At 40.6% G+C, this 27,437-nt stretch overlaps 1 protein-coding gene across 1 annotated transcript; it reads right to left on the bottom strand.

The window, feature by feature from the left end:
* Positions 1-885: 885 nt before the first annotated feature.
* Positions 886-10,928, bottom strand: ABRA (actin binding Rho activating protein). The gene is made up of 2 exons (XM_049854303.1): positions 10,261-10,928; positions 886-1,375 (listed from the first exon to the last, which is right to left on the bottom strand). The coding sequence occupies exons 1-2, from the start codon at positions 10,926-10,928 to the stop codon at positions 898-900; spliced, it is 1,146 nt and encodes a 381-aa protein (XP_049710260.1). The 3' UTR covers positions 886-897.
* Between the last annotated feature and the right edge of the window lie 16,509 nt (positions 10,929-27,437).

Here is a 27,437-nt window from a genome sequence, read left to right as displayed (position 1 = left end):
CATGAGGCAAATGAAAATGTTTCAAATCCATTTCTAATTTACCCATTTACCCAGATTCTATGAGATTCTTCTACGTAGAACACACTGTTTCATCATGGAATTTTCTGTATTTCTCTTTCATTGTTCATTGGCATATAAATGTAAGCAGCATGACTGGTTTTGGAAAAAAAGATGCACTTCTCCAGGAAGTCCTCCAAAGGCAAGTACATCTGAATCTCCCACCTCTGCTCTACTCTGGGCAAAAGTGAACACAACCACCTTCTCTGCTGGCTCTCAGAGCACCAGTGGTGTGTTTTTATGCGACCTGCTCAAATCACAGGGAAAGAGGAAGGCTAACTCCTACCAGGAAACCTATTGAATACCAAGTCCACGGTGGAACTTCAACAATTTCAGCATCTTATTTTAAAACTTAACTTTTTATATATGTATTTTGTAAGTGATACTGTGATAAATAGTACAAACTTCTTGGAGTATTTTAAGGTTAGTTTTGCCAAACTTAATGGAAATGTTTCTATAGTTTTCTACTTAAAAATAATGTTGCCATCATAATATGTTCTGCTGGCCTTTACTTAAAGCCAATATTCTTCTTACATGTAATATTTGTTAATTAAACATCTACAATAATTTCTGCAATGAAGAGCCAAACGTTTTTGCCTAAAAGAGTAAGTGGATTATCAATACTGTTACATACTAATGACACCATGCTTTCTGAAATGCTTCATTGTATGCTTTTCAAGTCTTCAAATGTCATAGAAATAGAGCACTAAAAAGTCTTCAGGTAAAAATTATTTAATATTTACTAACTTATTACAGAGCAGTTTGCATTTTAATTGTGAAAGCATTAGCGTTTAGCGTTAAGACAGTAATGGGTCAAGTTTGGCTTTTGTTATCAAAGGTTCATTCTAGTAGAGTAATCACGACATGGTCATCTCGGCCTTGCCATAGCATTTCTCCTTCAAAGTCTACCAGTCCATGTTTCCTGGCCCGCATGAGAATGCCCACTACTTTATCTGAAATGCGTACGTATCTGTCAAAGAGATCTCCAAAAGTAACCTGGACCTTGCCATCTCGTCTGTGGTGAGCCATTGTGCGGATAATGAAACACATGTCCATGATTTCTCTGTAGATGTGCTCCTCAGCTCGCTTGGCCCTTTCGGCAGTTTTGGTTCCCTCCTTGGGTCGGCCATAGCCCTCCTCTCCTTTGTGGAGGCGGGTGGACATGGCCAGCTCAGAATCAAATTCTTCACTGAAAGGATTGAGCTTCTGGGATTGTATGTGTTCATCAGCCCACTGCTGCCATCTCCCTTTCAAATTGCCCACTTGGCTGTACTTCCGTTGGGCCTTGCAGTTGAGTTTCTCTGTAAACCTGTTTGCCCTAAAAGGGGAGAAAGGGCGAAGAATCAACATAATGATATTTTAACACCCGATTATTGCTTCTTCCCCTTTATACCTCCTGCCCACATGCATTTTAATGTAATTTTTTTCATGATAAAAAAGTGTACACATAATACAAAAATACCTAGAAATGAAAGAAGAAAAATCATACACAGTGCTACCATTTTCATTAATTCTGGTGTATATCTTCTACATTATTTTCTCTGAACAGAAGTGACGTTTTAAGCATTGTAATGATATTAAACTCTTAAATCCTCCTTACACATAGTTATGCAAATGTGTGTATCTTGAAAGCCGTGTGTTAATTACATTTTAGAATTAGAATCTTATCTATGCATTAAAGGAATCCACTTACAGGAATGCTGAGGCCTGTTTATTTCCCAAAGTAAGGCTTATTCCACCACACACACACTGCAGTTTTCTCTCATGTAAATTTTTATATATAAATTTTTAATGAGAGCATATCTATACTAGCATCAGTGAGGCACCACAGATTTTAAAATATCAAGTTGTACAGATTGAAAACACCAGCTAGCAATGGTAACATTTACTGAACACTTATTACGTATTAGCTTTCTCCTACTTTTCATTAATATTCTCCACAACCATCCTATGAGATAGGTATTATATCCACTTCTCAGACGAGGAAACTGAGGCCAGAGAAGTAACATGCTTTAAGTCACAAAGCTCTTAAGTGTTAGAGCTGGGATATGATCCAAAGTTAAACCTGGCCCCAGAACCCATGTTCATAACTACTATGAAATACTGCCCTAAATCAGTGACAGAGCCAGAATTTGAACCCAAAACTGTCCGGGGCCAAAATCATTGTTCTTTCCACTCATGCAGTGATGCCACTGGCACAGTTTCTAACAAATGAATGTGTGTTTCAAACATGTGTGAGTCTGTCCTTGGAATTTGGAGTGCATTTTCCTATTAAAAAAAGAAATGGAAAGTGTAGGCCAGTAATGTTATGAGAGTATACACCTAATTATAAAGTTTGCCTTTAAAAGACTTCCCTGTCATTTTTGTATCTCCCTCCAAAACCTGTTGCTGTTGAGTGGATGCCAACTCATAGCAACCCTACAGGACAAGGTAGAGCTGCCCCACAGGGTTTCCAAAGAGAGGCTGGTGGATCGAACTGCCGACCTTTTGGTTAGCAGTCAAGCTCCTAACCACTATGACACCAGGGCTCCATCTCACACCAACCTCCTAGTTATTTTTCCTACATCTCTTTATCTTAATGGGTAAACCATGAACTCTTGGATTTGTACTCCTCATCCTCACAAGTGGCCCACTGTCCTCCTCCCTCAAACCAAGTGGCATCCTTACTGAAGCATCGGATTGGAGAGTAGTGTTGAAACTACTTATTGAATGGAAAGCCTGTCCTTGCTATTCAGACTCTCACAATTTGATATTCAAAAGACAAGAACAGATCAGATTTGGGTATCCCTCAGAGTCAAACTCACTTTCTGAAACCTAGTTATCCAAATGGAGGAGCTAAACACCTAAGAATAGGGAGGCACGCATACTTGAATTAGTATTTTTTGCCAAGAGGAGTGATGTCCACTAGATGGCGAGCTTTCATAAATTCTCATTCTGTTAACGGTTCTGAATTCCTAGCGCTCTGCTCCTAACCGAAAGGTTGGCACTTTGAAAGGAGCCTTGGTGGCTCAGTGGTGAAGAGCGCCTCTGATAACCGAAACCTCAGCTCGGATCCACCAGGTGCTCAGCGGGAGAAAGAAGGGACAGTCAGCGCCTTAAAGATTACAACCTTGGGAACCCTACGGACAGTTCTACTCTGTCATATAGGGTCCCTATGAGTAGGAATCAACTTGACAGCAACGGGTTTGGGTTTGGTTTTGGTTACTTGCTAGACTCAGCTTCAGCCTTAAAGTAGAATTTGAACTGAGAATACACTACTACATACAATAACGCTATGATTTATTGTAGCCACATGGACCAAAAAAAAAAAAAAAAGTATGACAAAATTAAATGGAAAATAAAGCAGCGTACAAAACCTATATACACAGTTATATACGAAAAAAAAAAAAACCCAAACCCGTTGCTGTCGAATGGATTCCTACTCATAGTGACCCTATAGAACAGAGTAGAACTGCTTCATGGAGTTTCCAAGGAGCGCCTGGTAGATTTGAACTGCCGATCGTTTTGGTTAGCAGCTGCAGCATTTAACCACTATGCCACTAGCGTTTCCAGTTATATATACATATGAAAGAATACTAAGGGGAAGTTCACCTTAAATGGGTATTTTCTTATAAACGTTATGTATTGTTTTTATTTTTATTATTTTTTTAAGTATCAGGTTTAAATGTTAGAAAGTCTTTTACCCTGAATATCTTCTTGGTCAACAGATATAAGACTCAATATACCAGTTTATCCTGTTTTTGGTTTTTTAATTTAAATTTTTAAGTAAAAATGTAATAGTTTAGGCTAAGCATTAGAAAGACAGTCTAGTATAAATTTAAAGGAAGAAAACCAATATTCAATGACTGACACCTCAGCCATATTTTAGAATCCATCCATCGCCATCCAGCAGACCCATAGCAACCCTAGAGAGTAGAACTGCCCCATTGGGTTTCCAAGAAGGGGCTGGTGGGTTGAAACTGCTAACCTTTTGGTTAGCAGCCATATCGCTTAACCACTCCACCGCCAGGGCTCCATATTTTAGAATAGCAATATTCAAACCTGATAGATGAAGAAAATACTGAAGTTGTCAAAGATTTCATTTTATTTGGATCCACAATCAATGCCCATGGAAGCAGCAGTTAAAAAATCAAACAACGTATTACATTGGGCAAATTTGCTGCGCCTTTTGCAACACCTTTTTAAAGTTTTTTTTTCCTTTTTTTTAAAGTGTTGAAAAACAAAAATGTCACTTTGATGATTAAGGTGCACCTGACCCAAGGCATGATATTTTCAATTGCCTCATAAGCATGCATGTGAAAGCTGGACAATGAGTAAGGAAGATTAAAGAAGAATTGATGCCTTTGAATCATGGTGTTGGCGAAGAATACTGAGTACACCATGGACTGCCAGAAGAACACACAAATCTGTCTTGGAAGAAGTACAGCCAGATGCTCCTTAGAAGGATGGGGTGAGGAGGCATCATCTTACATACTTTGAACATGTTGTCAGGAGGGACCTGTCCCTAGAGAAGGACATCCTGCTTGGTAAAGTAGAGCATCAGTGAAAAAGAGGAAGACCCTCAACGAAATGGATTGATACAATGGCTGCAACAATGGGTTCAGACATAGCAACCACGTGAGGATGGCGCAGGACCAGGCAGTGTTTCATTTGGTTGTATATAGCCAGGGGTTACTAGGAGTCGGAACTGACTTGATGGTGCCTAACAAAAACGACAGCAATCCCAACCTACCTTCTTAGTCTCCTCGTTTTTACTAAACCGATTTTCCTATAACCAATCAAAAATATTTCCCCCATCCCTCTATGTGCAAGGTAAGTAATTCTACTAAATATTATAAGCAATCCATCTTGGAAAGCCTAGCTTCATTCACTGAAAAAAGATTTTGAAAATTATTTCTTATCTGTCAACTCTAAAAATGACATCAGTTTGAGTGCTGCTTTCTTATCTGATTAGGACTCTTTAGCAAAATGATGAGACTATGATCCAACTGCATATTGGAACCATTTTTTTAGTAATAATTTTAATGGGCAAATTATTACATATGTCATAAAACCCACAGGAAATAAAAGTTCTAGAAGGTATATTTCAAACCTAATCAAGTTCATTGGCACTAAAACATTCTTCGGTAGGTGCCCTTCACCTGCATCAACAACTTTGAAATGTCAGGGGGCCTAGAGGCGAGCTTTTCTGGTCTAAGTCTTGAATCTGTGTGAACAACATAGAGATCTGCTAGCATTGCCTCACTCCATCAATCTCCAGTAGAGGGTGCATCTCTCCTCCTTACCCAGGCACCCTTCTCAATCAGTAAAGCAAGGGACTTCAGCCACCTTCCCAGCATCTCAGAGAAATGCTGGGGTGAGTTTATTTCTCTGTGCATTGAATTGCTTGCTTTTCCCCACAGTCCGTGTAGCTAATTTTATTAAAGGAAGCGTGGAATCCATTGGGTCACATCAGAAGCATGGTAGCATGACAACTATGTTCAAATGGCAGTGTGAATATCAGCGATTATGCTCTCGATCATTATCAACTAGCTTTGAGAGCCAGGCCTATGACTCTCATTGCAGTTACCTTGTAATTGTCCTTACAGTCTATGAAAAGGGTTCCAAGCTCTATAGATAGGGGTAGGTAGTAGGAGGCCATAACTTTGCCTCAGTTTTTAGCTAAGTCCATCAATACAGTTGTGCCAAAGCACTGCACTTTGGAATTTAATGGGATTTCATTAATTAAGATGACACTTTCCTAACCATTTTATTCCCTTAGCCTATTCTCTAACTTGAGAGAGGCAGTCTAACATAGTGGTTAGTAACACCAGCTCTGCATCAGACTTCCCAACTTTACCACTTGATAAGCTGTGTGTCTTCGATAAGTTTTTCAGTTCCCTTATCTATATGATGGCACCCTCATGCTCAGCTATTACTTTTTTTTTTAATTAGAATTTGCAAGAGAGGTTGGGTGAGCGATTGGTATTTTAACCTTCCATCTTTACTCTGTGGGAGAGGGAGCTAATTCCCTTAGTCTAAAGGAATAGGACTGAAGGAGTAGTACAGTTATAAAATCAAAAGGCTGAGTATTTTAAAAAATAAGACAAAATATAAACCATTTTCACAGCAAAACCACTATTGGTAAAAAAATTTCTGCATTTTTTTTAACCAAATCTGAATTGTTTGTTTTTTTTATTATCCATAGAACATCTTAACCACCAAAAAAAAAAAAACTCTTTCTATCTTTCTGCTTAAACATCCATGATACATAATTTTTTCCCTTTTGGGGATATGGGAGAAAGAGAGAATGGTGCCTGTATTAAAAAAAAAAAAAGCAAAAACAAAAACCTTTCATATTGGCTTGTTCAAGAATGCCACTCTCTGTCTCTCAAGCAATAATGATAGTCCCATCAGACAAGAAGTCCCATGAGTCTTCTTGTGAAATTTCCTGAGCACAAGTAGGATTACCATTGACATTAAAAGCTGCTGTTGCTATATACAGCAGTCTGGTACCCTGTGTACTCTAAGACTGGGGGAAAGGAACCAAAGAAGGAAAGAAGAGATTTAACTTGACTAGCCTTTTCCTCCCATCCCCATCCCAAACAGCCAAGCTCCTTGCACCATGAAGAGCCTGACTGACCCCATGCATTGTAACAGATACAGCATATTAAGCAACTCCTCTGGATCCATTGTTTTACCTACACAATATCATAGTAACTATGAAATATGACTGATCGTATCCTTTTTTTAGATGAGGACACAGAGGCTCAGGATTTGCCAAAGTAACCATGATTCATGTTTAATCATCTCTTATCCCAAGCTTCTGTACTCTCCATCACACTCTGAAGGGGCCCGTGTACATGCCTGGTTTCAGGAACCTTGAGAAGAGTCCTGTGTGCCAGTTCCCACTTCTGAGTAAACCAGTTTAGAGCAGTGGTCAAGATCATGGGCTCCAATGCCAGAAAGCCTGGGTTCAAATGCATGAGCTATATAATCTTAAGTTCCCTAATATTCCTGTCTCATGTTCCCATCTATAAAATGAAGAGAATGATTGTGCCTGCTCCATGAGAGTGTTAAGAAGAGTAAGTGGATCAATACATGAAAATTGCTTAGACAAGTGACAAAGAAGAGTCCAGCTCTACCATGTGTAGGGGATTAACACCAACTCTTACCTCCCTGTTGCTGTTTTAGGTGCCATCGAATTGATTCCAACTCATAGCAACACCATGTGACAGAATAGAATTGCCTTGTAAAGTGTCCTAGGCTGTAACCTTGGTGGCAAGGACCCTAGTGGTGCAGTGGCTAAGTGCTAGGCTGCTAACCATAAGGTCAGCATTTCAAACGCATGGGAGAAAGATGTGGCAGTCTACTTTGGTCAAGATTACAGCCTTGGAATGCCTTTGAGGCTGTTCTACTCTGTCCTATAGGGTCGCTGTGAGTCAGAATCAGCTCCACAGCAATGGGTTTGGGATTTGGTAGTCTCGGTGGCTCAGCAGTAAAGCGCCGCCCACCAGCTACTCCAAGGGAGAAAAGACCTGATGATCTGCTCCCGTAAAGAAACTGTGCAGGGCAGTTCTACTCTGTCATATAGGGTCGACATGAATCTAAATCAACTCCATGGCACACAACAGTCTTTACAGAAGCAGATTGCCAAGTCTTTCTCCTACGGAGCCGGAGCCTGGGTGGGTTCCAACTGCTGACCTTTTTTAGTAGCCGAGCACTTAACCATTGCACCACCAGGACTCCTTCTCATCTCCTTACTTCTGGCCAATTTAGAAGGTGCCGACAATCCTTGTTCTGTTGGATTCAATTATTCAATTTCTTTTATCACCTCTCCCATGAAAATCTACAGGGCCAGAAGTGAGACATAGGTCTGGTAAAATAGCTACTTCTGATGGTGAATTGCTAGATAAATGTAAGACCAAAACCAGACCAAACCCTCTGCTGTCCAGTTGATTCCGCCTCATACCGACCTCATAGGACAGAGTAGAACTGCCCCATGGGGTTTCCAAGGAGCAACTGGTGGATTCGAACTGTTGACTTTTTGTTTAGCAGCCGAGCTCTTAACCACTTCGCCAATGTAAGTAAAGTGTAAATCTAGACCCTCAGCACACCCTTGAGGCACCAGAGAGGATTAGCACCATGCCGGGTTTCAAAACATTGCATTGGGTGTCGGGCAGATCTCGGTTTAGTGAAGTCACCTAACTAACTTGCTAGGTCACCTTGCTAAATTTCAGAGGGATAATACCGATTTCATTGAGTTGTGAACGTGAAAGAAACAGTGCATGCAAAATACCCCGCACAGTACATGTCATACACTGAATGTATGACACGCTGTTACATTTACTTAAGGTTGCCATTCTATTTTTCATGAAAAAACAAACAAAAAAAAACCCTTTGCCGTCAAGTCGATTCCAACTCCTAGCAACCCTTTATGACAGAGTAAAACTGCCATAGTGTTTCCAAGGAGTGGCTGGTGGATTCACACTGCTGACCTTTTGGTTAGCAGCCAAGCTCTTAACCACTATGCCGAAAGTTTGCAATATACAGTAGTTCTACTTCTATCAAAACACTTTTAAAGTCACCAACTGTACGACAGCTTTTTGTTAAATTAGGTAACCAATTTTGTGTTCTTTCTGTTTGCTTCACTAAACTCGTTGCTGTTAAGTGGCTTCTGACTCACAGTGGCCCAATAGGACAGAGTAGAACTGCCCCATGGGGTTTCCAAGGAGCAGTTGGTGGATTCAAGCTGCCCGCCTTTTGGATAGCAGCTGTAGCGCTTAACCACTGTGCCACCAGGGCCCTGGATGCTTCATTAGATGCTGGAAACACATCTAACTGTTCCCAGAGGGCGTCGGTTTATAAGCATTCATGACATCAGGGTCTTCTTCATGTTTTGATGCCCTGTGGTTGCAGAGTGAGACATCCTGACTTTATATTAAAGTGGAGCTGTTGTCTAAAATAAAACATGTGTTTCTTGACTGAATAAATGGCTCAGTTTGAGTCAATGTGTGTGTGTATTTATTTGACAACTAAATGTTTTAGGAATGGGATATTTTAATTACCTAGCTTTACTAGCATCTCTACTTACAAATAGCAAACTTCTTTTGTGAAAGTTTGAAAAGTTGCTAAGTAGTAGAATCTACATGCGTGATAATAGCTTTCATATATTGAATATACGTGGCAGGCACTGTGGTAAGTGTTTGGGAGCCTTAATCTCATTTACTTCTCCCAATAGGACAGAACCTATCCCGCAGGGTTACTACGAATGAGGACATCAGCTCAGAAAAAGAGCAGAGGGGGATTTGAACTTGAGTCTGTCTGGTTCTAGAGCTCACTCTCAATTTAGACAGCAGCCGCTCACCTGTTTACAGAGTTATAGAGATCTGTGTCCATGCATGCTATTTGGGTAGAAGTATCTCCTGGTGATATTACATATAGGCCAGAAACACTAGTAGTGTAGTGGTTAGGTGCTATGGCTGCTAACCAAGAGGTCAGCAGTTCAAACCCACCAGGCACTCCTTGAAAACCATATGCGGCAATGCTACTCTGTCCTATAGGGTCACTATGAGTTAGAATTGACTTGACAACAATGGGCTTGCTTTTTTTTTTTTGGTTTTGGGCGAGGGTGAGATTTTCCTGATCAGTCTATCAGCAAGCGCTTTTTGTCTCCAGAAAAATAAGCCAATTTGTTATTCATTATATAATGACATAAAATTCACCCAAAACAGACACTTCTCTTTGTTGGCTTCATCCTTATTGAGGCTAAAACTTGGGTTTCAATTCAAAACAGAAAAGAGAAACAAAGTAGTATGGTCCTTGTCTGAGGTTGGCATGGCCTTTTTAGCTCAGGGGTGTGTGTCCAGATGTGACCTTCACTGTTTGCCCAATCTTTGAGATTCTCACTCTAACTTTGGTAGTACTTCCCTGTTCTCTTGGTTTCCAGAGCTGTTTGGGACTAGATGACAATTCTGGTAGAAGGAGGAGAGTAGTCCCTGCATGGTGCAAATGGTTAACTTGCTTGGCTGCTAACTGAAAGGTGGAAGGCTCAAGTCTACCCAGAGATGCCTTGGAAGAAAGGCTTGGCTATCTACTTCCAAAAGATCAACCACTGAAAACCCTATGGAACACAGTTCTACTCTGACACACATGGGATTTGCCATGTGTCAGAATAGACTGGACAGCAACAGTAATAAGGAGCAGAAGGGTACATTCACTTACTGGGAGGGCATGGGGCGTTTGATTCGGGCAGCAGTCACGTGCTCTCTTTCCTGCTTAGGCCGCTCCTCTGTCTCCCCTTCGTAGCCACTGTCCTCTGTGTCTATGCTGTCGCTCCTCCACTTGGGTTCATCCTGTTCCATCTCTTTCCAGCCTTGGGTCAGCTCAGACACCAGGTTGCCACACTTCCTCCTCCGCACTGGGGAGCCATGGCTGTGGAGGATTCTGTCGATGTCATCTTCTGGCTGCCCAGATTCAGGCAAGTCACCGTCCTTCTCGTACCTGTGGCTGAGGTGGCTCATGTCCCCTCCTCTCTCGTAAGCCTTGCTGACAACTGTTTTGGTCACCCCTTTCCTTTTGATATGGGAGGCCTCAGAGGTTCCCTCTGAGTTTTGTCCATCTCCATGTGCCTCTGGCTGTTGGGATGGAGGCTTTAGGACACTATGATCTTTCTGGAGGGGAGTGGGATATATCACCGGTTTAGGAACTTGGGGTGGGTCCTGGGTCCCTCCAGGTTGCCAGCCTGCAGGTTCCTGGGCCTGCTTGATGCTGTTCTCATTTGCCCACTGCTGCCAACCTCGGGCCAACCTGAGTACCAGGGTGGCTGTGCGTACCTTCCGGAAGGGGCTCTTCGCTGGCCCTTCCTCCCCTTTCTTCTCTCCTGGAGCCATGCTACTCCCCTTCTCTGCAGATAGCCTGGGCACTGGCTGAAATGAGTACAGTCCGGTGAAGTGCCTGGGATTTAAATAGAAGCAGGGTGTGGGGTAGGAAGGAGAGCTTGGTGACGGTGGAAACTATGTTAAGCATTTCTTGCCAAGATGTGGTGCCTTCACTCTGACAGTGTTCTTTTTTTAAACTCTGACGGCTCCAGTTTCATCATGGCAGAGGGATATCTCTGCTGATAAAGGATGGTGATAGGCTCACTCCCTTCCTTCTCCAAGTGCCAGAGTGGAAATTACTAGATCTGATCATGTGCTCAGCCTTAAGTTTTTCTTGACCTTAAAATGTGCTCGTACCATTTATAGGAGCATACAATATGTACACAAACTGTGCTAGGAACATTATAGGCTTGTTCTCTTTAAATGTCAATAGCACTCCAGATAGGACTTAATTAGCCCCATTTTATAGATGAGTAAAATAAAATGTAACTTTCTACAGCTAACAAGATCTGAGATTCAAACCCAGACCCATCTGATTCCAAAGCTTGTGCTTTTGCCACTACAGAATGTCGCCTTCCACTCCAGTTGTCAAAGAGTCTAAATTACCCTTTTCTTTTGTCTTAAACTCCATTAGAAATAGATCTTAGAAGTCATCTCATCCAACTTTCATTTTCCAGATGATAAAACGAAGGCCCAGATAAGTGAAGAGACCAAGGCCCAGATAGTTAGAGATACTTTTTCTAGTCCTAGGTTTGATTTATTTTATTGACAAGCCACGTTAATACACAAAAAGATGATAAAATTCTGGCCCAATCATTAAAAAAAATTTAAATTAAGAGAGCCGTGTGCACATTGAATTTTAGAGATTATTTTTACAATACACGTGTTCAAATATTTTGTAAAAAGAAAAGACCACTTATTTCAAGACAAAATAAATTAGAAATTTTTTTAACAACAAAACCTTACTTAGCAGGCTTTGGGGTCCATTGGAGACAAAACCACCCTTTTCAATCTTAAAACAAAGCCTGAAATATAATATGATTTTTAAAGGTCTGCAAAGCTGGGTCATTTGGACAGAAAACAAAACAAAACACCCATGAAGTGTAACCATAATAACTGTTGCTGTCACGTCGATTCTGACTCATAGTGACCCTATAGGACAGAGTAGAACTGCCCCATAGAGTTTCCAAGGAGTGGCTGGTGGATTTGAACAGCTGACCTTTTAATGAGCAGCAGAGCTCTTAACCACTGTACCACCATGAAGTGTACTAAAGCCAGATTGAAAAATGCTGAAGGCTCAGCACTCTTAGCACTGAATACCACTTGAAGTAAGACAAATAAGAGAATTTTTTAAAAATGTAATACTTCTGTAGTCCTGAAAACTCTTTCCTTTCCTCCAATCTTGGCATGCAGTTAACCACACTGATTGAAAACCACCATCAAAGGGTATATAAAAAAAAGTATGAAAGCTAATTATTTCTGATGGTGAGACATTTGTTTTGAAAAAAAATGTTGATGTCAATTTTCCATTATGCAGGCCATTTACCTCCTAGGATTAAAACAATATGAGAACTGATTTAATAATACTCTAGCTAGCAATCTGTCAGATGGGTTTTCAGAGTTCAGCAGCATCTGATAATGTTAAGGGAGGGCCAATAACACAGAGGCAAAATCCCTCTTGATTAATTCAGAGGAAATGGGATCACAGGGAAAGAAAACTATTACAAATAAAGATTTGAATCTACGTCTGAAATTTCTGGCATTCCTTCGGCAGAGTGCAGACTGTTTGGTTCCTGTGCAATTCCCTTCATCCCTCTTGGAAGGCCTTTGGGAGGAATGGGGGCTCCTCAGAGACGCCCACAAGCTTAGCCCAGGATCAGTTTAATTTATAAGTTTCAAAGGAATTTTTCTGCTTCCTTGCTCATACTTGCTCCACACTCAAATCTGATAGAAGGAGGAGAAATGGAGACGGAAAAGTGTTAATAATCTTTCACATATTAATAGGTATCAGCTGCCTAGGGTACAGGGCTATCAGCAGATGGTCTTGGCAAAAAAAAAAAAGAGGCAGCTTCTTAAAGAATGTGGCCATTCCTTCTGATATTTCACCTCTGAGGCAGCTGCTATCCTTCATTCATACTTTCACACAAGAAAATGTAGAGTCCTTTTCCTCCTCAGGGCCATTTTGGGCCTTCTTCCCTAAGGCGAGGGCTGTATGCGATCTACTGTGCATCTTTTTTGGGAGGGAGAGAGGGAAGTGGACTTGGTGGCACAATGGTTAAGTGTTTGCTAACCAAAAGGTCGGCAATTCGAATTCACCAGCCACTCATTGGAAACACTATGGGGCCATTCTACTCTTTCCTATTGGGCTGATACGCTCATCCAGGTTTGGTTTTTTGGTTTTGGGCATCTTTTGATTACCATAGAAATGCTATGTTCTCTTTCTCAGCCTAGATCCAGATTCTTAGAAATTTGGTATTCTTCTATGTTAATGTAAGGTGTCAAAGAAGTGAAAATAAAGTTTCAGAGACACAGATATTGTAAACTAAGTAGTGATTTTACAGTGTGAGTGTCCTATGGAGCCACGAGATTTGAAACCATAGGTGAAGATGCAGAGCTGATTAATGAAGTAATTATCACCCAAGAAATCTGTCACAAGTGTGAGAGTAATTTGAAAAAAATATATATAGATATTATTTGATTATATGAATAATATACCAGAGAGGGAGGGGTTGTCTTTATACTGTTCTCTGCATGCAGAGAACATAGGGAACTCAGGTAGCTCCAACTCTCATAACCAGCTAAATAATCTTACTAAAGAGACTTTAGAAACCTACATAACATAATAAGTCCTTTACTTGCTTAGTTTCAAAGAAGTAATCATGAAAGACTTCAATTAAGAGAGACAAAGGTCCTCTTATTTCAACTGAATTTACTTTCTTCATTTTTCATAAAGTGCCTACAAAGGGCAAGTCACTATGATAGACAACGTCAGTAGAAGTATAAAGCTGAACAAAACCAAACCTTCTTTCAAGGTTTCCCCAGTCCATCCGTGAAAGGATATGCATACAACTGCCTTTAATAGTTTGGAGTTTCTACATTAGAAATATAAAAAAAGTTTTATGGGATCATTAAGCAAATGGTGATTGATTTTACTGGAAGGACTTCACAGAAATGTTGAGCCTTCGTCTGGACCTTAAAAGACAAAGAGGGTTTTATTAGGTAGAACATAAATGGTACATTTAGAGACCTTACAATGGCCCAGAGTAGAGGTCACAAACTCTAACGCCTTCAAGGCCAGGCAGGTATCTTAAATACCTGAGGTGAGTTGGATTGGAGGCACAACATGGGGTAGCAAAGACCATGAGTAACTCTTGAAATAATTTTTCAAGAGAACTAAGAGATCTGGATTTTTACATGAACTTTCCCAATTCTTTAAATGTTCACAGTTAACACATACACACACATCACACATCACACACAATGTGAACAGGGTGAACCAACATGGTGCAGCATGTTTTTGGACCAGTTCTGCTGAGGTCTGCTAATTTATGACATTTAGAGAAGAGCATACGGTGTTTATGAGGTATGGAAAAGGGGCCAGGGAGTGGTAGTCAATGTCTTTGAAGAAGAGCTCTGAAGCCTTGTGAAAAAAGGCTTGCTAAGGAACTGGTATTTTATCCTGTGGGGCTCAGGGCATCACTGAAGGATTTTAAGCTTTGGTGTGGTATCAGATTTGTGTTACCTAAAGATCAGTCTAGAACCAACAGAGTAGGTTTTAGATTTGAGAAAGGTGAAACTATTCAGAAGTGTTAGTAAAATAATCTTGGAAAGAACCAATTGAGGGTCTGAAAGAAGACAGTGGGCACAGGGAGGAGAATCTGAAGTACCATTGTGGGGGGCGTGGTGGGGTGTCACATCAAGAAGACATAGGGATCAATTAGTTGCCATGGATGAGGGAGTATGAAGTATGATCCAGAGATTTCTGATTTGTATGACAGATGTGAAGAGATGACATTAGCTGGGATAGGGCAGTAGAAGGAAGGAATTTGTGGCATCAGGAAGAGGTTTCATCTTGAGTCGAGAGAGCTCTGGGACGGGCATGTGGACATGTCCAGCAGTGGGAGTAATCAGGAGCATAAACCCTGGGGCCAAGCAGAACAGGGCAAAACTCCAGGCTCTTCTGGTTAGTGGGTTGATCTTGGGCAAGTTATACAACTTCTTTAAGAGTCAGCTTCTTCTCCTATAAAATGACTGTTATCAGAGCACCTACCTCATAGCATCCAGGTGAGGATAAAATGAGTTAACATGTGTAAAGCACTTAGCACCATGCCTGGCACATGTAAACGCTCAATAAATGGTTGCTGCTATTAATATTTTGATGTTGAGCCATAAACATTACCAAATTAAATTCTGCTTGATCAAGGACAGTATTGATACCAGAGCCAGGGCACGGTGAGTCTTCAGGTGGGGGTGGGGGGGGAGGGAGTCAAGTGAGGTCACCTGTAGGGACTGGAAGCTAGCTGCAAGGGAAAGCTTATTTATAGAGTTCTATTTTTTTTTTTTCTTCTTATTTTAAGTAATTAATTGAGGGGCTTTTAAAGTTGCAGCTAAAAGGTTTTTCTTAACCTGATGGAGGGTCAGGCTAGGTCTCAGCTACTTTGTAGTGATAATAAAGAGTTATGCACAGAGTCTCTCCTGGGACCTCTTGGTATATACAGTTCAGAGGTTTGCAGTTACTGAAGCTCTCGTTTGAATTCTAAATCACATCAGAATCACCTATGGGACCTTAAAAACTACAGGTGATGAAGTGCTGTCTTTGGAGACCGGTCTTGGGTGAAAGATTTCATTTTACTTGAATCCACAATCGATGCCCATGGAAGCAGCAGTCGAGAAATCAAATGACGCATTGCACTGGGCAAATCTGCTGCAAAAGATCTCTTTAAAGTGTTAAAAAGCAAAGATGTCACCTCACGGACTAAGGTGCGCCTGACCCAAGCCATGGTGTATGCAATCGCCTTGTATGCATGTGAAAGCTGGACAATGAATAATTAAAGAAGAATTAAATGCCTTTGAATTATGTTGTTGGTGAAGAATACTGGATATACCACGGAGTGCCAGAAGATTGAACAAATATGCCTCAGAAGTAGTACAGCCAGAATCCTCTGTGGAAGAGAAGATGGCGAGACTTTGTTTCACATACTTTGGACATGTTATCAGGAGGGACCAGTCCCTGGAGAAGGACATCATGCTTAGTAAAGTACAGGGTCATCGAAAAAGAAGAAGACCGTCAATGAGGTGGATTGACGCAGTGGCTGCAACAATGGGCTCAAGCATAACAACGATTGTGAGGATGGCGCGGGACTGGGCAATGATTTGTTCTGTTACACATAAGGTCGCCATGAGTCAAAAGTGACTCAATGGCACCTAACAACAACAAAGTTCTAAGTTTGATAGTCAAAGCTAAGTATAATTTCCCTCCACTTTCTACTCCTTGTCTTTATTGTTGTTGCTCTATTGACTTTTACCTAAAAGGCCTCTTCCTTCCTTTTCCAGGGGGTACATAGTTGAAAGAGAAAACTTAGGTGAGAAGCCTTCTATTGAAGTCCTATTTTTTGCTACTTGCTAGCAGTGTGAGTTAAGACAATTCATTTTTATTTTTGCTTCTACGTTTCTTCAATAAAATCAGGGTCATGATCACTTTGTTGGTCTTTGGTGGAGGAAAGGTTCAAGAACGGTGTATAGGCAAGACTACAGGCTGAGAAAAAACAATTAGGAAAAGACTAATAGTAGTCAACATAAGAGAATTAGAACTCACTCCAAGGTGATATCAATAAAGTTGGAAAAAAGGGCATAAATAGTAGAGGTGGAATTAATATGACTTTGTCATAATTAGGTATAAAGGAAACAAAAGTATTTGGATGAATACTGTTACTGACTTGAGTTACTCGGTAGATGGCGATATTATTCACTAAGAATGGAAATACAATAGAAGAACAAGCATTGGGATAGAGCAAGATATTAAATGAAGTTTTGGACATGCTGATTTGGAGATACCTGTAGGATCAGGGGAAGTTGTCCAAGTTGGCAGTGACTAGAGCTCAAAAAGAGGTCTGGGCTGTTATATAGATTAGGGCATCATTTAGGATCAGAGAGACTAAGACATGTCAAGTCAGAGAGCCCACAAGAGTTATATACAGATCCACACAATCTGGCTAGAGAGCAGGGCTGTTAACAACTGGGCTCCAACACAAGTCCCCTCCCTCTTCCTTGTTCTCCGCCCCCACCCCGAAGGGCAGGACATCACAAGCTTGTGACAGTCTTTAGCAAGCTCTTTAAGGGGATCTAAATATAGAATTTCTTAGCCCTGCCTGTCTAGCTGATCTCTTAAAACTTTCCTTTACTTAATCACCAAATGTCTTCAAAAGTAGTCAATTGTCTGTCTTTATTTATCTCCTCCTATTCACTTCTCAGCTCATTCAACTAGAAAGTCTGCTTTCTGGCCACAAACTCAATTTAGTCAAGGTCACAGATGACCTTCTTATTGCCAAATCCAACGAAGATTTTTAGTTCTCACTTATCTAATTTTTCTATAGCATTTGATGGGGTCCTTAGGTGACAAATACGACTGCTTACAAAAAGGTTGGCAGTTTGAACTTACCCAGAGATGCCTCGGAAGAAAGGCCTGGTGATCTGCTCCAAAAAATCATAGCCTTGAAAATCCTATGGAGCTGTTCGACTCTGTACACATGGGGTCGCCATGTGTTGGAATCGACTTGATGGCAACTAACAACAACAGCACAGCGTTTGATATTCTTGTATATATCCTCTTCTGTATATTATATGTATACACACACTTATGTACGTATGTGTTTTGGTGTGTGGAAAGAAAGTTTGAAAAACCAAAGGAATATAATTCCACCACAGTCACACAGCTTGTTCACAGCCACGCATATTTCATACATAGATGTTAATCTATACCCAATTCTTCAACTCTGTGCTAGGTGAAGTATTCCTTTTAGGGTAAAGCTATCATTTTGAGAAAAAAGTTTAGAGACATCCCAATGAACATGGCTTTGTACATCAGATTAGTTTCCTCTTCTCTTGGAAATCATCTAAAAGCAACAAGTAGAATTAAAATAAATCTCTCAAACTCTATTTTCAGTTAAAAAGGAGAGATAATTCAATACATGGGTAATGACTGATAAAACTAGCGGAGATTGGTTAGAATTCACATAGGATGAAGTCAAGAAAGGTACCAAGAGGGCCTAGAAGTTTGTGGAACACGGAAGGCTTTGGTAAAATTACATTTTCAGAAAGGCAGAAAAAAACTACATTGCTTGTTTGCTACAGTAAATAGACGAATCTGATGGCAGGGCTGGCAATAAAAATCCTCCTGAATATAGACTTATAGAAACACTGGATTTAAAGATAACAGAGGCAATAAAGCTACACAAAGCATCACATGGATGTGCTAATTTGTGTCCATAAGTGGCACAAATAGTTAACACACTCAGCCACTAACCTAAAGGTTGAAGGTTTGATTCTACCCACAGGTGCTTTGGAAGACAGGTCTGGCAATCTACTTCCAAAATATCAGCAAATCAAAATCCTGTGGAGCACAGTTCTACTCTGACACACATGAGGTGAAGCCTCCATGAGTCAGAATCTACTCAACCGTAGCTGTTGGTTTCCTTTAGCGTTCTGGTACCAGGAAGGTAAACAAGTGTTAGAGCCTTGCTGCAACCTTGGAACACTGTCTTTGCTTTGCAAGTCTTTACAGACAGCTGGAAATTCACTACTTTAGGAAGACAAAGAGTTTGGGGACACTGGCAAGAGGTCTGAGTTATGTTAATTTCAGAAGCCACTGACATGCTCATCTTAAATTTTTTTTTTTTTAATAGAGATTGGTGCTTATTCAAAGAGTCAAAGGAAATTGTGTGGGGAAGTATCTTTGTTTAACATCTGTGTGTCATTTAACACCACTTGTACCCCACAGGGAGAAAGGAGAAGCTGCCTGAGAGGTAAATTTAAGTTGTTAAGGGTCTAAGCAGCATATTTGAAGAGGGCAGATAACAGCTTCCTGTCTGGGAAAGATTACTGAAAAGAGAAACTTTCATTCAACATTCTTTACTCTTCTGGTGAGGATCTTTTTTTTTTTTTCTCACACGAAGTCCGGGGAGGAATTATTTGTAGTTAGTTAAGTGAAGTGCTCTAAATCTTTATAAATCTTTCTTCAAAGTAAATATTCTACTTCAAAGGTCAGGGAAGGCATGTTTAGAACTTTACTTCCTACCTTTCAATTCTTCAAAAAGAAGAAATTTCTCTGGTAAAGCACTTTGGTCAGATGAAACTTTCCATGGAAGCCCAACTGATAAAAGAAGAAACTTTTCTTGTTTAGGGAGTGGGGCGATGACGTCTAGACTCTTGAACAACACTGATCCAACACACTTCAGCAGGCAAAACAGGGGATCCCTTGATGACTGCTAACCCCTGAGGCTGTCACCCTCAGCCCAGGGCCAATTTTCATCTGCCTGAGGAAAGAATGGGGGGCCTTTGGCTGGGTGGATAATGACTAAAGTTTTGAATCAAAGGGCAAGTTGCCTGGGTTAAGCTTGTCCTATAAGCCACATAAATTCCAAAAGAATCAAGCAGATGCCAACTACATCAAATACCTCATGGTTCCAAGGATAAATGTGGAACAAAAGGTAAACCTAGATTCATCACTGATAACAACCTTAGGCAGAGTTCTGAAAGATTTTGGCAAGTATAATGAAGTGGTTAATGAATGCGGCCAAGTGCTCAAACTCCTGGTTTTGATCCTAGCCTTACAGGTAGTTCCCAGACCAGCCAGTAGCATCAGCAACACCTGGGAGCTTGTTTGAAATGGAGGCTCCATCACAGACCTGCTGAATCAGAGTCAGCATTTAACAAGATCCCCAGATGATTTGTATAGCCATCAAAGTTTGAGAAGCACTGATCTAGCAAGGCAGATTAGCCCTAGGGTGACCCCCAAAATCCCCACCTCCTGTTGTTCTACCTTAGCTCAATCCCCTCTCCTTGAATGTGGGTGGGATTTGTGAGCTGCTTCTAGATGATAGAAAATGGCAAAGGCAAAGAGATTTTGCAAATGTTATTAAGGACCTGAATTAGCTGATTTTGAGTTAATCCATAGGGAGAGTATCCTGGATGGGCCTGACTTAATCAGGTGACAGCCCTTAAAAGAGGGACTGGAACTTCCCTGAGGTGAAAAGCATTCATTGCCAGCTTGATTAGGTAAGCAGCCATGACGGAGAAGCCCTTGGAGAAGGAACTGCAGGTGGCCACCAGCTGACATCCAACAAAATGTGGGGCCCTTGGTCATACAGCTGCGAGGAGGTTATTTGTACTAACAACCTGAACAAGCTTGGAAGCTAATTCTTCCCCAGTCAAACATCCAGATGAGAATGCAGCTTGGCCAGCATCTTGATTGCAGCCTCGTAAGACCCTAAGCACAGGATCAAGTGAGATATACCTGCACTCCAGATCAACAAAACTGAGTGGAAAAATGTGTATTGTTTTAAGCTGCTGAATTTGTGATAATTTGCTATGCAGAAACAGAAAACCAATATATCTGGGGTAATTTATCTACTCTTTGTCTTTGTTTTCTAAAAATACAAAAGGGGGATAAAAATAGTATTAGTTATGGAGTTTTTGAGAGATTCATGAGTTAATATGTGTAAAGTGCTTAAAACTGTGCTTCAAAAACTAAGAACAGAACCCATTACCCTCGAGTCGCTTCTGACTCCTAGCGACCCTGTAGGCCACAGTAGACCTGCCCCGTAGGGTTTCCAAGGCCGTGGTCTGCAGAAGCGGACCGCCACGGCTTCCTCCCACGGGCAGCTGCTGGCTTCCAACTGCCGACCTTTCGATTAGCAGCTGAATGCTTAATCACTGTGCCTGTGCTAGGTAAGTGGTAAATATTAAAAATAATTATAACAATTATTATAGCGTTTACCTGATACGGGGAATTGTTGTCGTTAGTTGCCATTGTGTTGGCTCTGACTCATGGTGGCCTTAAGTATAACGGAACAAAACTCTGCCTGGTCCTGAGCCGTCCTCATGGTAGTTGGTATGTTTGAGTTCATTGCTGTAGCTGTGATAAAAGTAACTGTAATTCCCTGTCTTTTGAAAACTTCTTTTTTATCAGGCTGAAGCAGAGTGCACAAATTTAATAAAGGCCGAGGAATTGCACTGTATCTCATGTATGTGGGTTCTAGAACATGAATCCCAAGTGTGTCTTTTGAATTTGCTTTGGTGAGAATGCACATAAATACGGCCAGAGTATGTTGCCCCTTTGTGTCAGACTGAGAACTTATTCTTTGTCCCTTGGTCATCATTAGTCCCTCTGCCTGAGTTACTCTCCTGATCATGACAGAGCTTGCTCAAATGCAATCGAGTGGTTTATTCACCTAAGAGAATCTATCCAAGCAACTCTAGGTTGCAACGCAAAGTGGCAGTCTGCTTCCAAAGATTACAGCCTTGGAAACACTATGGGGCAGTTCTACTCTGTCCTACAGCGTCACTATGAGTCAGGATTAACTCAACAGCAAGGGGTTGGAGCTTCAGATATATTTAATTATAATGCCCTTTCAGGATACTTGCATTTGCTTTTTGTTTGGAAGCTCAATATACATTCAGGGGTGCTTTTTGTTCTACTCTACAAGATACTCACACTTGGTTCTCGGCAAATATCATAGACGGGGTCACTCTATAACTGAACTTTCATAAATCATCCTCTGCTGTGTGCAACCAAATTCCTACAACCTTTTCCTCTCTCAGAAACCTTTTCTAAGCCACTAAAGGATTAGTTAAGGAAGCAGGTTCATCTCTCTCAGCGCCATGTTTTACTTTGCATCAGTTTATCAACTAAGGGTTTAGATTTTGTTGCTAATGTAAATGTGCCATTCTTACTTTAGCTGGCCTGAGAAGATAGCAGAGTTTTGTGAATTGTATGTTTTCTCCACATATGCATGATGGTATGATAGGGTGTGTGTGTGTGTGTGTGTGTGCATAGAGAGAGAAACCTGGTGGTGTAGCGGTTAAGAGCCAAAAGGTCAGCAGTTTGAATCCATCAGCTGCTCCTTGGAAACCCTATGGGGCAGTTCCGGTCTGTCCTATAGTTTCACTATGAGTTGCAATTGACTGGACAGCAACAAGTTTGTGTATATCTATGTATAACCCATTGCCATTATATGTATATACATATATATGTGGAAACCCTGGTGGTGTAGTGGTTAAGTGCTACAGCTGCTAACCAAAAGGTTGACAGTTCAAATCCAGCAAGCGCTCCTTGGAAACTCTATGGGGCAGCTCTACTATGACCTATAGGGTCGCTATGAGTCGGAATTGACTAGACAGCAATGAGTTTGGTTTTGGTTTTATATATATACATATGTATATAGGGTATATTTTTCACCCATTAAAAAGTATTTGACTTTGTGATAGTGAAAAAAAGTGAGCATAAACTTTCTCTTAGAACATCACAAAGGGTTGAGGATATCTAAATAATGCCAACACGATACATTAATAATAATAATGTCATACCTTTTAAAATCTGAACCCAGCTAAGTTAAGATGTACACATAAGATTTTTAATGGACTATGTCAGGAAAGTTATATAACAAAAATTCTTAAAGAATCTTTAAAAAAACAAACAATATTAGAGAATAATAAGATTTCTAGATGACGGATGTTCCTTCAAAAAGCTTTCGGAATTGCTGCTTTTATGACGACTTTGGCTTAAGGTGGAAAAAATCATTTTACACAGAGAAAACTAAGATGATAAGTTTAAGTAAATTATACAAGAAACATAGCAAAGGTGCAAAATCTAGATCATATTATAATATTTGTTTCTTGGTGTAGCTTGTAATGAACAATTTTGGGAATAGTACATGATATAAGGAGTCCCTGGGTGTCATAAACAGTTAAGCACTTGGTTATTAACTGAAAGGTTATTGATTCAAACCCACCCAGAGGTGTCTTGAAAGAAAGGCCAGGAGGTCTATCTCCAAAAGATCACAGTCATTGAAAACCCATGAGGCACAGTTCTAGTCTGACACCCATGGGGTTGCCATGAGTGGGAGTTGACCCAACGGCAACTAGCATAGGACATGAATGATATGGAGCAGGTACACACAGACACAGCTGGTCCAGTTGCCAGAATGTGGAACTACTCACATCAACAGTATTTGTGCTGAGCACCCCAATCCTGCCCCAGGGAGCTTTGGACACACCTTGATCCAGCAGCTAAGGGATCAACACCTAGCACGTAGTGGGACCTTCAAGACCCAGCTTCAACTTGGTGCTCCAACTGTACCAGTTGCTTGATATTTTGAATACCACCCATAGAAAAAGTTGTGATGTGTGGCGAAGTTTCAGTCATCAAGTGACTTGCAGTTGGCTGAAGAAGGATTGTGATAGACCTCCTTTCTGTGGTAGTGTGTGTCATTACATTTTCATCTCAAACTCTAAGCGTGTCAATTAACTTACCTCTGCTCCATATAGTTCCAACCCAGAAAGCTACTTAATGGGATCTGATATTTGGAAATCTGAATACCTTCATGGAGCTGCTAAAAACTCTTGCTGAGACAGAAAAGGGAGACAGAAGAGAAGTGGTGGCTTCACATCTGCTTTAAAGCGGTTGTCTGAGGAGGCCAGAAATATTATCAGAACAACTTCTTAGAGGCTGCCAGGATTTAGCTACATAGCAGCAAAACTTGCTGGCTATGATAAGCTGGCCTCAAACACAGAGGAATAAAGAAGAGTTTTTGATCTTCTCTGGGAGATAAACAAAGACTGCCTGTAAATTGAGTTCACATGAGGCTTTTTTTTTCATTTTCTTTTTTAATGAGGGAGGACCAGTAACTGAAGTTTGGAATATCTATAAATGAACCACTACTTGGCTTCCTATTCCAATGATAACATGCCAAGTTCAAAGGAACATTTCGTGTTGTAAAGAACCACCTTAAATTTCCAACATATCTGAATGGCCCCAATGTCAAGACTAGCTGTTAGGAAGGAGATTGAAAACGGAATTTCTAATGTTAGTACCTGTCTGAAAGACTGTTCAGATATGCTATCTTAGGATAGGTTCATCTCAATCTTTATCCTCTACCGAGTCAGGCTGATTGATTTCCCTCTATCAACTTGGTGCTTTTTCATTTATAATTCCCATTTTCCAAGTAAAACTTTCTTCAACTTAGTAATGGCCAGTCCGCATCAACAAGATGAAGTTAATGCTAACAGATAACCAATTTTCTTTTACTGTTTTCCAGGGTCACTTGTTCTCTGATCTAGCATGAAATGCACACCCCTATTACCTTTCCCTCCCTACACAAGTGGCTTTTCAAGTCCCACTATTGAACGCTAGAAGCCCTGGTGGCACAGTAGTTAAGAGCTATAGCTACAAACCGAAAGGTTGGCAGTTCAAGTTCACCACCTGCTCCTTGGAAACCCTATGGGGCAGTTCTACTCTGTCTTATAGGGTCACTATGAGTTGGAATCAGCTTGACAGCAATGGGTTGTTGTTTGCTGTTATTGAATGCTATTGCTGAATTTTTGTTTTTCTGATACAGTGGCAGACTTTAGTATTAAGATCACAACCTAACTCTGCAGTCAGTGGCTGAACAACGTGATCCAATTTTCTCCTCTTGTTATACTCTCCCACTGGCCTTGGCTTTGAGAAACCATTGAGTTGCATTTGAGTTTAATATACAGCTGAATTGCTTGACCTTTCTATTCTGCACAGTCTCTCAGGGGAAGTCGAGCTATCAGCTACCACCTTTCACATTTCTTAGTAACAGATAGAACATGTTCTAATTTACTACTTTTCCAGCCACCAACTGGTTTCCTCAGCATGCAGCTATGTTATGGTTGCAAAAGGGAGCCTTGTAACAGATTTAATACTTATTTAAAAAAGAAAAACCTCTTGGGCCAACCTATGCCCACAGTGAGCCTCAAACATTTTCTGTACACTTAGTGTGCCTTAAGCACGTCAAGAACTTGTGATTGGAAGCCTCAATAGAGTGGCATTTGTACTCACTTGGACTTCCAAATGCCTTTGGGCCTCTCAGTTTATGCTTGGGACATTCATAAAATATGGAAAGGAAACAACAGTGACTGTCATCGTAAAATTTCAGATATAAGCCAATATTTGTGTTAGAGGTAAGTTTTTTTTTTTTTTTGTTAAATTACCGTTTTTCAATGCATTTAAGTGAAAGTGGCCTTTTATTTTAAAGTGAACAAGCATAAACTTAAAAGAAATTAAAGAGTGTATAAATAAAATCGAACAGGAATTTTTTAAAAAGGATAAACTGTGGACCTAGTATGTTTTATTCCCTTAGAGGGCCTCAAAGAAACCATTGCCATTGAATCAATTCCAGCTCTACTATAGGACACAGTAGAACTGCCCCATAGGGTTTCCAAGGAGCACCCGGTAGATTCAAATTGCTGACCTTTTGGTTAGCAGCCAACATCTCAACCATAAAAAAATGCTTGGACGGCTTTTTAAAAATTGCATTCGGGGTTCTCAGTTTCTCAGAGGCCAGCTTACTTCTTAATAAAATCAGCTGTCTTTATTCTCAGAATTACCCTAGGCAATCCATATTTCAATCTAATCCAATCCATAACTCTCACTTTACCTAACACTTGACACACCAAAGATAGCTACCTCCTGATCACCACTTATGTATCTTTATCTCTACACCTCTCCCTCTGTCTCTCGTCTAATACACACTTCCCATTCTAGTCTTTGACCTCTCCTGTACATTTTTCTATTCCTACTTATTGAAGTCAATGTGTTAGTACAGGGAAGAAACCATAAGGCGAGCCGCATAACAATATTAATCATCCTAAGAAGTGAGTGTTGGTGATATCACAGAATTCAGCAATTTTGCTTAGAATGAAGGCAAACACAAAGAATCTAGCTCATCTAGCTCTTGGAGTGCTCACTTGAGATGCTCCCTCTGGGAACCCATCCACTGTGCTGTGAAAAACCAAACCCATGTGAACTGGCCACATGTAGTCTCTTCAGTCAGCTGCTGCCACTGTGCTCCCCATCAATATGCAGCATCAAAAGCCAGCACCATGGGACTGAGTCATCTTGGGCGTCCAGCTCAGCTGAGCCACCAGACAACTCCAGTCCCAGCACCCAAGTGATCGCATCTACATAAAAGACCCAAAATGAGCTCAGTCAACCCACGGAACCCCTTTCCAGAGGGCAAAGTTCCTTACTTTTTACAGGGTAAAAGTCATTCCAAGGATGCAGCTATAAGCTCCTTTGTTAAGACTTCTGAAAAGTTAAGGGCATACCTTATATACCCTTTCAACTAGACAAGAAGGCTTCTAAAAATCTTAAAGGCATTGTTTTGCATAGAGTTGCTAGATAAAATACAGGATGCACACTTATAAGTATTTGGGACACGCTTACACTAAATATTTATTCACTGTTTATCTGAAATTCAAATTGAACCGTATGTCCTATATTTTTTATTTGCTAAATCTGGAAACCCTAGCACAAGACCCTGAATCTCCATCCAAGACAGAAAAGGGCATGTTTCAAAGAATCTATTTACCTTCCCTATCCATATTTCATCCCTTGGCTTCTTATAAGACCAATACAGGAAGTAAATTCCCTAGATCAATCAAATCAACTCATTAAAATACTGCAAAGCCTCCCCCAAGATCCCGTGAGCAAATGTTCCCAATGCTCCCAAAACCTTTATAAAATATGCACTTGGCCCCCACACAAAACAAAACCAACAGCAAGTACAACTTGAGATTTGGAAAATCAGATTGAATGCAAATAAAAACAAGCTTTGAATGAAATAAAGCATTACTCGTTTTGATTTCTCTCTGAAGAACATGGTGAAGGGAAAAGAAGACCAAAGAATTGGGATGACTTTCAGCACCAAAAAGACATTAAAGTTTATGGAAAAAATATAGCAATAACATTTAGTTTTTGGGTATTGTCCTATAGCTTGCAAAAGATACTCACATTACCTAATTTGATTTTCCAAGAATCATGTGAAGTAGAAAAGTGATAGGTTATTTTTTGTTTTTAATCAGATGGGGCTTAATATTGATTGGCACAATACATTATTGTTAAATTGAAACTATTTTAATTTTACAGATGAGGAAACTGAGGTTCAGAGAAAACTATGTTAGTTGCTCACTGACAGGTAAATAAAAAAAAGCAAACCAAACTTGTTGCCATTGAGTCAATGCTGGCTCATGGCAACCCTGTAGGACAGAGTAGAACTGCCCCATAGAGTTTCCAAGGAGCACCTGGTGGATTTGAACTGCCAACCTTTTGGTTAGCAGCCATAACTCTTAACCACTATGCCACCAGAGCTCCTGACAGGTAACTGAGGAGTGAGAAAGTCAGGAGCTGGTAAGCTAACTCCTGATTTAGTGGTTTTCCTGTTATATTGTGTAACCCTTCTGAAAATTTGGCGATGAATAAAACCAATTTGAAAAACAAAC

This window comes from Elephas maximus, chromosome 15 (genome assembly GCF_024166365.1).
Source record: "Elephas maximus indicus isolate mEleMax1 chromosome 15, mEleMax1 primary haplotype, whole genome shotgun sequence".
NCBI classification, from domain to species: domain Eukaryota; kingdom Metazoa; phylum Chordata; class Mammalia; order Proboscidea; family Elephantidae; genus Elephas; species Elephas maximus.
The sequence above is the reverse complement of the archived record's forward strand: the minus strand, read 5'-3'. Positions and strand labels throughout refer to the sequence as shown.

Bases quoted from the DNA above. Each gene is read 5' to 3' on its own strand.
- ABRA (XM_049854303.1), bottom strand. From the start codon at position 10,928: ATGGCTCCAGGAGAGAAGAAAGGGGAGGAAGGGCCAGCGAAGAGCCCC. The intron at 1,376-10,260 runs GTAAGTGAATGT...CTCCCCTTTTAG, and splicing joins AAACGCCCCATGCCCTCCCA to GGCAAACAGGTTTACAGAGA.